The sequence below is a fragment of the Macrosteles quadrilineatus genome, unplaced genomic scaffold (genome assembly GCF_028750875.1).
Source record: "Macrosteles quadrilineatus isolate MER2022 unplaced genomic scaffold, UCM_ALF_1.0 Scaffold_4__1_contigs__length_99947679, whole genome shotgun sequence".
In the NCBI taxonomy this organism is placed as follows: domain Eukaryota; kingdom Metazoa; phylum Arthropoda; class Insecta; order Hemiptera; family Cicadellidae; genus Macrosteles; species Macrosteles quadrilineatus.
Genome location: NW_026542597.1, coordinates 48,898,542 through 48,910,751, shown reverse-complemented (window position 1 = coordinate 48,910,751; position 12,210 = coordinate 48,898,542). Strand labels below are relative to the sequence as shown.

The 12,210-nt window shown below is 38.3% G+C and overlaps 1 protein-coding gene across 2 annotated transcripts in view; it reads right to left on the bottom strand.

Moving 5' to 3' along the window:
* The window catches only part of LOC128991628 (UDP-glucose:glycoprotein glucosyltransferase-like), a 45,767-nt gene that overhangs the window by 14,542 nt on the left and 19,015 nt on the right, over positions 1-12,210 (bottom strand). For both annotated transcript variants that reach the window (XM_054414680.1, XM_054414681.1), the window contains exons 15-20: positions 11,157-11,385; positions 10,290-10,395; positions 9,446-9,631; positions 8,286-8,495; positions 5,968-6,189; positions 5,569-5,739 (exon numbers count right to left, since the gene is read on the bottom strand). In XM_054414680.1, coding sequence (XP_054270655.1) covers positions 5,569-5,739; positions 5,968-6,189; positions 8,286-8,495; positions 9,446-9,631; positions 10,290-10,395; positions 11,157-11,385 — 1,124 coding nt within the window. The remainder of the gene's footprint in view (positions 1-5,568; positions 5,740-5,967; positions 6,190-8,285; positions 8,496-9,445; positions 9,632-10,289; positions 10,396-11,156; positions 11,386-12,210) is intronic.

The following is a 12,210-nucleotide window of genomic DNA, read 5'->3' as shown; positions in this document are numbered from 1 at the left end:
TCCACAATGGTGGGAGTTGACGATGAAGTTTCCTTACCACAGGAGCTATTCAATATTTTACTGCTATCACAGATTAAGTTTCTGTGATTGCTGTAGACAATGATGTTGTCCCACGAGTTCAGGAGATGTTTAATATATTCCCGTATTCATGCAAGACGATGATGATATCTACATGACCGCAGGGGATGTTCAGGGTTCTACTGCGATCACCAAAGACAATAATGATTTTTTCTGTTCCTGTAAGATTTGTCCATGATCGCGGAAGAGGATGATAATGTTTTCATGACTGTGGGAAATGATCAATATTTTGCCATAATCACGGAGGATGACGATAAATGTTTCCGTGATTGCGGAAAACAATGATGATAATTTGAGATCACAGTGGATAAACAAGATTTCTACCGTGTTTTGGGAAGACGATGATGATATCCACATGACCATGGCAAATATTCACGAGATTACCACTGATAACATTGTCACCGATAGCGATAGGTGATGGCAAGTTCAAATTAAGCAAGGACTAACCAAGTTCGTATTAGTGGGAATCTACAGTAGTTTGCATTAGTAAAGTATTAAAAAAGCGGAAGAAAAATTAAAATGTTGGAGAGCGTTTCGTGGGTCCTGGTGTTTTTAGGAAGGTAAGGTACTGCAAATATGAATTCCATTAATGTGAACCAAAGATACCATTGAGTTTAGATACTGCAAGTAGACATTCCATTGACGTGAACCAGACGTACCATTAACTTTCGATACTGCAAATAGGCACTCCATTTATGTAAATCAAATGAACCATTGACTTAGGATACTGCAAGTAAACAATTTGTTAATGTGAACCCGACGTATCATTGACTTTGAATACTGCAAATAGACATTCCATTTGTAGACCAGAAGTAAGCCTACCATTGACTTTGGATACTGCAAATACACATCTAATTTATGTGAACCAAATGGGCCTTTGACTTTGGATACTGCAAGTAGACTTTCCATTTATGTGAACTAGATGTAATGGAGGGTAGCCTAGGCAAGCTAGGTTGATGACCTGGGGTCAGGCCTTGCTTGCTATGATGCATGCTGGAGGTGTTTTTGTAAACACTGATGGCTTTGCACTCAGTAGCTATCGGATTCAAGATATAGGCCAAATGAGGTAGAGAAATGGGTCAGTCGGCCAGGGCAGGCTGCCCAGAAGGTTTGGGTGAGTACTGGTTGCTCTATCTTAGGCTTAGGTCCTTTAGTCACATGTCTTTTGTAAGGGGAAGTTTTATTTTAAGGGGATTAAAAGTTAAATAGGATTTGTGATTTTGATAAGGGAAATTCTTTTGGATCGGATATTTTGTTTGATATAAATTATATGAAGTAAATTTGTTTTTGGGAATTTTATACTCAAGAGTTCTAGCTGCCTCCAGGACGTTTTCAACTAGCTATTCATTAGTGGGTTTGTTTTTGTTTATCGTTGTATAGAATAGTTTATTCTTTGAGATAATAAAAAGGTTCAGTACTTTAAATTTAATCTGGTCCTCTCATTTATCAGTCACATAGCTCATAACTAGAATTATATAAGGTTAAACATCCGGGTTTCACTAAAGCTACGCTCCCATGTGCATGTTCAGGATAACCTGTGAAGTTTGAGGGGGGGGGGGGGTTCCTGCATATCACATAGACGTACCATTAATGCAGACTTTGAATAGGTGCATAATGAAAACAGGAATAATTCCATTAATGAGAACAAAAGATACCATTGACGTGGGATACTGCAAGTATCTCATTTACGAGAAACAGATGTATTTAAACATTTTTGTTTTTTCTGCCCTTGAGCTATAAGACTTAATAAATGGTTTTAAGTTACCTTTGTCAGTAGCTCAAATGGTCATTAAAACTCTACAACCAGGTTTCGATGCTGAGTTGCACCATGATCCCTCCTGCCGCCGATAACCGTGACGGGCCCGTTCGATAGATTGATCTCGTTCGTAATATGTTTTATACTTGTTCGTGTTTAAATGTATGTGTTTTTTACGTCCTGTATTGTTTTTATTAACTTTTTAACAAAGTCAATTTGACCAACATGTGAGCAAGAAGTTATCCTGCTGACTTACGTGATCATGGTGCAACTCAGCATCGAAACCTGGTTGTAGAGTTTTAACGACCATTTGAGCTACTGACAAAGGTAACTTAAAACCATTTAAACAGATGTAGCATTGACTTTAGAAAAGTATTGGATTAATATGCTAACTCCGCTCCATATTGCAAGCAGAGAACTGCATTTTACACCTAGTAAATTACAGTCGGCTACTGTACTGTATGATTATTACCACAGATTTTGCAAAGAACGCCTGAAGACGTAAAATGTGAGTATCCGAGGTGTGATTATTCAAGCCGCCGGGTTAACCAAGGCAAATACAGTACTCTATATAGCCGTTTTTTAAATTTTGTTCCAGGTCCACAGTATTGATAGCCGTGCAAATGCAATTTCTCCAGTAATAAATCGATTGTTGGTACAAGTTGGTAGAGAAATATCTTTTTATGTAATCATAAATCACTTATTACTGTAATGATAAACCGTATTCTCCAGTTTCAATACGATTTTGGTCTAATTTAGTGATGGGCGGATCCAAGAAAATGTCGGTACAGGGCCGGATTTCCCAATAGGCCCAGTAGGGCCCTATGGGCGCAAGGTCCCAGAGGGCGCACGGTCGAGAGGAATTTTTTTTATAGGCTATCAAAAAATAAATAGTCATAGTTGATAAAAAAAACTCTGCCTAAAGAAGAATTTATTGTTAGGAAATTAAAAATTCTTCAGAATCACAACGATCATTGGCTATACGGGAGTAGGCTGTAGGGATGTTGACGTTGACGAGCGCCCAAGGGGTACGCATCGTATTGCCACTGCACTGCCACTAATGCTGGCTCTGGCTCGGGCTCGGTACTACCAGATCAGAGTGATCAGAGTGATTAGGGGCGCATACGTGCTAGACATTGTTTCCACCCACACTTCACAAAACAAAAGTTATTAACTAATCTTTTGATTAGCTTACAACAATCTGCAGGATCAAGTTAAAATATATAATAACGAATATGGGAAATTAACGAAAAAATTTTAATCTCAGTTTGCATTAGATTTTAGAAAAATGCAATACCTCCAAAGCACCATCAATGCTTGTCATTTTCTCCTCAGACCTAGGATCGGTATGGTTGGCAGGAGTATTGCTCTGTTTTGCTTTGGAAATATAACCTAGATTCAGTACGACCATAGATTAAATATAACTCAAGTCGACTTCTTATGACATTGTTAATTCAAAAGTTTTCGTGTCTAGTTCATGTTGGTGATACTGGACGTTAGTTTTTACGTAATTTTGTTTCTATTATTTTAGGGTTAGTTCTATGATGTGTGTATTAATTTCTTGTAATATAAACATCAGGAGATTACCTATTGTTAATGATTAGATCCTTTTATTTTGGATAAACTATGTATAAACATAGATAAAACATACTGCTTAAATAACAATAATTGTTTTCAGCTAATCTAAAATTATGACAAATCTACTAAAGGAGTATGTTTAATCTATGTTATCACGTAGACGTCTATGTTATCTGTTATGGGGTTCAGGTTTTTGGGCCTGGAATTGGAATCAATGGCCATGTTTTTTTCAGGATTTCTCGGTGGGTTGCGTTGAGTTGTTCTGTTTCAGTGCCATGGCCACAAACGTGAGCATTTATTAAAAGCATAAAATTGCTAAAGTGTTTAAAACGGCATTTTGTTAAGACTAAACAAGTCAATTCTAAAAAAGAAAAACTTGCAATGATTCCGACGAGGAGTGGTATTCAAGCAATTAACTTAGGTCTATGGGCATGATATAGTATTAAATAAAGGTTTGAAGGAAATTAACTGTGACCAGACTAGGGGGCGGAAAATTATTTGGGCCTAGGGGCGCAAAAATGCTAAATCCGGCCCTGTGTCGGTACCGGATCAGGATCTTCGGATCCGGATCCAGATACACACTGTCATAAGGGCGGGTTTAAAAAAAAACGTAATTAACAGAATGCCAATTTAAATCATACTGTTTAAAATTAAATTGGTAATGTTTAAAGATTAATACATCTTATATATGGAGTAATCTCCAATTGAGCCCATAATCCCTCATTTTTTGGGGACACTACAACTTTTCAAAATCATAAAATGAAACTTTGTCCTAAGTTTGCACTACCACCAAAAGGGTATCTGTGTATATTTTACAATAGTTCGATCTTGAGTATGCTATATCGTGGTTTTTGCATGCAGCATCCAATTTATTTATGCCTGAATCACCTCTTGTTAATCTCTTCCTTAAATTCGTTCCAGGTCCACAGTACTGATAGACGGGTATGTGAAGTTCTACAGGTAAAATACCCTGTGCCTGTGTACAAGAAGACTGTACTGTGTTATAACTTAGAAAAATATTAGATGGGGGAGTCTTGACTTTTTTATTCACCCTGTATGGACACAGATAATCTTCTTGTACACAGACACAGGGTATTTTACCTGTAGAGTTTCACATACCCGGCTATCAGTACTGTGGACCTGGAACGAATAACAAAGAGAGGCAAGCAAGGGGTGATACAGGCATACGAGACCGATGTTTTCCCGATTTTATTACTAACACAAATCTGTCAGTATCTATGTACAAGACCGATTAGCCGGATAACACGGTGGTAAAAATTATTACCGGTGTAAACATTACTACCAGCTATTATTACCGGTTTGGTAAACATTATTACCGGTGGAAGTGCATTTGTCCAGCTATCATTACTGTGGACCTGGAACTAAATTCGGTGGTAAAGATTATTACCGGTGGAAGATGCATATGCCGGCCTATCATTACTCTGGACCTGGAACAAAATTCAGCGGTAAAAATTATTACCGGTGGAAGTGCATATGCCCGGCTATCATAACTGTGGACTTGAAACTAAATTCGGCCATAAACATTATTACCGGTGAAAGTGCATTTGCCCAGCTATCATTACTGTGGACCTGGAACAAAATTCGGCAGTAAACATTATTACCGGTGGAAGTGCATTTGCCCAGTTATCACTGTGGATCTGGAACAAAATTGAAAAAAAAACGGCTATATACAGTAATGTGTATTTGCTCGACTCTCGATAGTCCGGATTTTTTGTAATCCGGACCGGACGTCCGCCACTTTAGTCCGGATGAGCGTACATGGATACAGACAGCTTTGTGTGAGTAAAAAATCGGGAAAACCTGGTCTTGTACATGGATACAGACAGCTTTATGTTAGAAGTAAATCGGGAAAAAATCGGATCCGGAATTTTTTTGGATCCGATCCGGTGCCGGTTCCAGCTTGGATCCGGCGGATCCGGTTGTCCGATATCCGGATCCGACCATCACTAGTCTAATTATAACCTATAATTTTTACCGCCGTGTTATCCAAGTTTTTGATTATCCGAGGTAGTCTTGGTTGTTTAAAAAAAATCGAAATTGCCGATCCGGACTAGCGGGAGTCCCGAACAAGGCCAAACCAAATGAGCCAGAGTCTACTGTATTGAAATAGGTAACTATTAAGTCAGAAGTATTACCTGGTGATGGAGTTCCACAGGCCACTGTTGGGTTGATCATCTTCTCCGAGGAGATCCATGTACAGCTTGTCAGGCTTCTTGGTAACTCGCAGCTTCAGCACGTGAGGTCTGAATGAGCTGATCAACGCTTTAATGTCTGTAGAGTTCTCAGGGGTGTCTGATCCCTCGTGGCTGGATAACAATTACATGTAAGCCAAGAGTTTCAACAACATCCAAAAAATGTCGGAAGCTTTAGTATTGGATCTTTTGTTATTGTCTGGTTTTAAATCTTGACCTGGAAGACCTATTCAGAAAAATTGTTAGACGGATACCAGATTAAAAGAGTTTTACTTTAATCCATTATTGGAAACACACAATTATTTCTAAAATTAGACTATTATATCTACAACATTTTCGCACCTGGTGATATCAAATATATCCGCAGACCGGCCCTGGCGTAGTCGCAGTATCCATGCGCCAGGGTTGGCCTTAAGCTGGAAGTAGCCCAGGTTGGCCATGACTATAGTGTCTACCTGCACCGGCTCAGACTCAGTGCCCAGAGTGATCTGCAGACCTCTGGGAGGATTGCCTCCTGCCTCGAAACAGTGACCTTCCAGCAACAGGTACTCCAGCTCAAACTGACTGCAACCATCACAGATCACAGTTAGATTGGTAAAGCACTTATTCAGTAAATAATTCAAGAATACAATATTTGGTTTTAAATGAGTTTTTTAAGGAATATAGTCAGTGGCGGCGATAGCGGCCCGCGGTGCGGGGGGCCGCGAGCTAGGGGGGCCCGTGAGCCTTGACCGGGATTTTCAGTAAATTTTACCGGCACACGGGCCCGCGATAGTGTGACAGGCTCAGCCACACGGGTCCCCTATCATAACAATATTTATATGAGAATTAAAATACGTTTTTTTATTATGAAAATTTGTTCAAACCTATAGTTCAAGTAGTTTACAACAGCTAAACTAACACTATTACTTGACCGATCGATATAAATTATCTACCAACCTACCAAGTAAAAGAATTGTCGTCAGTCATGCGGGTTGCATTAACTGTCCCCGTGGATTGTGTGAAGGCGCAGTCAAAATTAGTTGCATAATAATAGGGCCGTATTTATAAGCAATGTGGCCTCTGGCCTAGGAAGATAAAACATTAATGTTAATCCTCCTAGCCCCCAGCGGGTGACACCATAGAGGATCCTCTATGCTGATTCGACTAAATAAACTTGACAATTTTGTTACGACCAAATCGGCAAATTAACCTAGGTGGCTAGGGGACTAGCAAATAAATAATTACATTCTTTCATTGAGAATGGAATTCTTAAAGAAGAATTTCATATCAAGAAGAAATCATTTCATTTCATGTCTTACTATTAGGAGGATGCCCTTTAGATTTGTTTACTTCGCACTTAAGATGTGTTTATATCGAGTCAGGTAAAAAATTTTACTTACCTAAGGGCCTCAGGCCAAATCAGATCGGTTCAAAATCGGGTTGCTTTGGAAATGGTTGATTTTTATAATAGGCCTATAATGTAGATTTTCGAGCCGAGCAGAGCCTGGACTAAAAGCTTGAGCGATCAAGCACAAAGTCAGAAAATCAAGCTCGAGCCGATTTTCTCAGTATTCCATACAATACAATAATGCACAATTAAAAGTAAAAGCTTTTATATCCTTGAGGATCACGCTCACGAAATTGAAAGATTAGGCCTACGCTTTTGCTGCGATCGCGGATATCGACGAGAACATTTCCCCGCGGGTGACGATGACGATGACGATGTCTCCGCCGCCGCAGATGTTCAGTATTTTTCCGCGATTGCGGAAGACGATAATGACGTTTCTTTTTTAGCGAGAGATATATCTAGGATTTAGCCGCGATTACGGAAAAATGATTTACCCATCACCACCGCCGGGTCGCGGTGAGATATTAGGCCGTGATATTAGATTGGGCCGTGAACGCGGGAGACGATGATGCTGCTTTCTAATGATGTCATAGGTTTGGTTGCATTTGCAGCCACGGTAAACTATGATAATGTTTCTTCCATTACTTATGACTACGGGAAGTATTTACGATTTTAATGACGCCTCGTGAGATGCCTTGTCAAGTTTATTGCAAAATTGCAAGTTTAGGCGGCATACATGGGAAAATGTTTTTAAACGGAGAGGGGGGCCCGCGGGTTCTTATCGCCGCCACTGAATATAGTTTTGCCTTCTTGTCAGAGAAAATTTGAGTCCTGAGGCTAACAAACACCCAAAAGGTCAAACGTAACATGTATACGATTTTTTTATCTGAACTCTGCCCCTTTCTAAAAATTGCTTGAGCAGACACATGATGTTGATGAAAGATATAACATAAGACCACTTTACAAGATTTTAACTCAATACATTTGTGAAGCAGGAGTAGGATTAGTTGGTTTTTACACAGCTAAATTCCCCAAGAAACAATAATCCATAATACACAAAAAATCCAAAACCCAATAATTTCATATTTTGCCCATACGACCCCAACGAACAACGAGAAGAAGGAAATATTAGAATGGTGTGTTACTTTTTGTGTGTTCCACAAACAGGTGAACTGTCTGGAATTATTATCTTCGATAAGTCAGTTGCCACATTCTAAGTCAAGTGCTATTTCCTCAAAAAGTAATATAAATTTTAAAAAATCTTTGTTTTGACTATTCCCTAGAGTAGTCTACACATACACCACCTGATTTTCAGTATGTCAAGTTTTACCTGTGTACCACACTCTCCACCTCCTCCAGTCTGATGTTGTCCAGGTCGTACGGACTGGCCACGGACTCCACCAGCCAGTTGTCTGGCACATGCATGTTCTGTGTCAGCAGCGGCGCTGGTGGCATGTTGGAGAACCGAGCCATCGGGCCCGACGCCAAGTGTCCGTCGGCAGTGAATTGTACCTCTGGCTCTAGTACGTACCGATAGAAACTGAAAACGTCCCAGGAAGAATATCAGACATTGCTGGAAAACACAACATTTCAAGTTGACAATTGATGCAAGTCGACGCCCCCCTTCCCATGTTAAAGCTGTAACTAGTATAAACAAGAATATAGTTGGTTTGAGTCATTAACAGAGTGAAGTCAATTACCTACACAAACTTTTTAACTAAGCCAACTCACTCATGGTAAACTATAGCGTCTGCAATATTCCACTATGAAATTATATGAAATTAAGAGGAATAAAGACATTTTGACAATAGCTCGCACTCGCACATTAGTGCTTTTTTCACAAATGTGAATTCACAGATGTTCTAAATAGAAAATTTGCTTCAGATGGATCACACAGGATGTAGACCTTCTTCAGTATCCAAAGTCAAAGTTTTTATGTGGCAAGTTGGATGTCAAAATGTTTTCTCTGGCAATGGTTGGATCCAGTTATTAAACGGAGGCTTTTGCCGTCGTAGTTCCAAAAGTATTACCAAACTGTAAATGTTTGATTGCATATGTGAACAACAAAGTATGAGTATGACATAATTAAAACTTGTCAATATGCACGATGTACAAACAGGACTGACAAAAGATAATTACCACCTAAATCTTTACTTTTTGATCATAGAATGGACATTTTTTTTAACTCAGACTTTTTATACCAACACTACAAAATAAAGTATTAAAAAGATAAAAAGTAGTTTTCTTGTTAGGAAATTCAAGGGTTAGTTGGTACATTCCTTTGTATTCCTACACCAGGTACTTTTCACCAGAAAATTAAAACTAGGAGTGAAAATAGAATTTTCTACATCAGCAAACTCTGTGAGTGGCTCATTCAGATAAGATTTTTTTTAATACACAAAAGGCTACAGCTGGAGGCTACTGTACGTATACATGGAATTTCTACTCCGGTATCCAAATGTCAATGGTTATACGAGAGTCTGGACCAACCTCTTGAGTGGCATGTCCGAGTGTTTGTCCACACAGTTGAGGAAGATGCGTATGTGACAGTTGGTGGCCTGTTGTAGCACAGACAAGATGGGTCCAACCTTCTGTGCTCCCCGGGACACTGGGTCTACCACCACAGCAATGTCTAGCGCTGGAGCGGACGGGTCTCTAGCAGCCATCTTGATCACACTACAAGCACAGTGATTGGTCAACCCCTTACATTATTACATGCCAAAAATTACTTGCTGTAAATGTTAGTTTATGAAATGTATATTAAGTGTACACCACAAAAATCTTGGATTAGTAATCAGCTGACCTTTTAAGAAAGCTTTAAAGTACCTAAGTCACCAGATTCTGGCCTCTGATGCCATATGTCACTAGACAAATGGTGTTAAATGATATTGAGAATATATCAATGTTAAAGAATAGTACAAGGGTTTGGATGTTTTCTTTTACAAATCACATTAGAAAATAAAATTATCGTCTTAATAATCCCTAGACACTCAGAGCAGAGGTAGAAAGATGAAGCAGCCAAGGAAATGAGAATACAGATAGATACAGTTAGATAATAAGCAAAATACTTCATTGGCCTTGGGAGTAATTTAGTAAGTGTACCTCATATAATGAGGTTTAAGAGGTAAAAAAGCTAGTTTGATCGTCTATTGCTGCATATTTATACCACTTAAACTAACATGGAGAATCTCTAATTTATATTTTGATGGTAACAAGGTAAAGATTGTAGCAGCAAAACACAACAAAATGAGTTTAAATTTGTGAATACAATAAAACATACAATTAACATCAAACAAGAAACATACAATAAAATTATGAATCATTTTCAAAATACCTGTGTTCTTCTCCAAGTTCGGGTAGTTCAAACCTGCTACGAGTCTGAGGTCTGGCTGCCAACAGTGAGACAGCCCTCATCACCATGTCACTGGTTACATCCAACTCTGCAAAACAATGTGCAAACTAGGTGAGAACTTTATAGGCTACAACTTCATTATGGGTTAAAAAAGCCAGTTAAAACAATCATTGAGGAGTTTGATTCCCTATTCACAATTTAGTAGATTGGTTTCAACTTGGTTTTTTTTTTCAAAAAAATATACAATGTTTGATTTCTCATAATTTTGGTGCTGGAATTACAACATCTGTATCTCAAGCTAAGATTTCTACCCATAACTGACAAGCACCTCTTTCTTATCCCTAAAACAAATATTTCAAAGCACAACAAAATCGGTAAAACAATACAGCATGGTAATTAAATTGTTCTTCGAGATGTGAAAACAATATTTCTTTTCATATAGACATTTTAACTGTTCCACTGATTTCTAATGCTCTGATTTTAATTTACCTTCAAATAATTAATTTAGTAGCATCTAAGAATTAAGATATCATACTACAACACAAAAAGAAATACATGTAATTATAAAATTTTTATGCGAATACCAACTAGATTTTAAAACCTCACCTACCCTTCAACTTTCTACCATGCAACCTGACCAAAATCTCAAAGGTTAAAACTTAAAACCTATCAGCACTCTACGACTAAACTTATCAGCACAAAGTTCATTGTAAAAGTCAATATTGGAAATTAACTAAGAAGAAAATTGTCAACTATTAAAATTGTTCAAACTGTTACAAGCCCCTTTCTGTTACAGACTGATGAAATTAAAAAGTAAAGTAATGAAATAAGAAAAGTTAAAGTAGTTACCATCGCTTTTCTTGGTCAGCATGTTGTACACTTTGTCCACATGAGTAGACATGGTGAAGCGCTCCAGCAGACTGTAGTCATCAGAAGTGAACTGCTCTGAGAGGTCGAGGGGCCCCAACACTCGTCCATTACACACCAGGCCCCGGGCCCCTACTGGGAACCCTAGCACCCATGCTGCCTGCTCTCTGTGCTGCTCCAGGACTGCACCGACTGTATCCCAGTCCACATCCTAAGGGCATAGGGGGATGATTTAAGAATGTGTTTAATTTGAAAGTGGTGTTCAGTAGATAGAAAATTTAAAGCTTTCAGTCTCCCTCTTTGTAAACAACTTTAGATTGATGGAACAATACAAAAGTGGATACAAACTAACAAGTCACAGTGTTATTGTACAGAAACACTAAAACTCTTTAGTAATTGATAAAGTTTTTACTTCGAATTGCACGATTCAGTCTGTGAGGCTAATGACTCCTAAATGTTTTTCACTATACTATAGTAAAAATTAAATAAAAAAAATTATAAAACTAATTTAGTGTCTAGTGTATACAAACTAAGTTTTCGGAATTATAAGAAATTTGACATCCCTTCCCTGTCATATTTCTTCTCAAATACAATTACTTTTTATACAGAGTTATAAAATTCATTTCAGGAGGGATGGGTTCTATTCCCAGGATGCCCACAAACTTTAGATGGTTGGATGTTTTAGTGATTTCCATAAAGGCATTTGTGTATTTCACAATAACGAAATGCCACCGACATAAAAATAAGCATAAAAGAAAATGCTTGGCTTAAATGTTTTTAAAAGTTGCTAAAAATTCCGGTACTTACGTATTATACGGAGGCCACTTATTTTACAGCGCGCTGCGGTGGTTAGGTTAGGTTGGTCTATTATAAATATGTTTGTAGGACTTTCCTACTTTCATTATGAATCGAACCAGACAAGTCATAAAAGCTTCATGATGACCAAACCTAACCGCCGCAGCGCGTTGTATAAGGGTGGCCTCCGTATAATACTTAAGTACCAAAATTCCTATCAATGCAAATGGATAGATAAGAG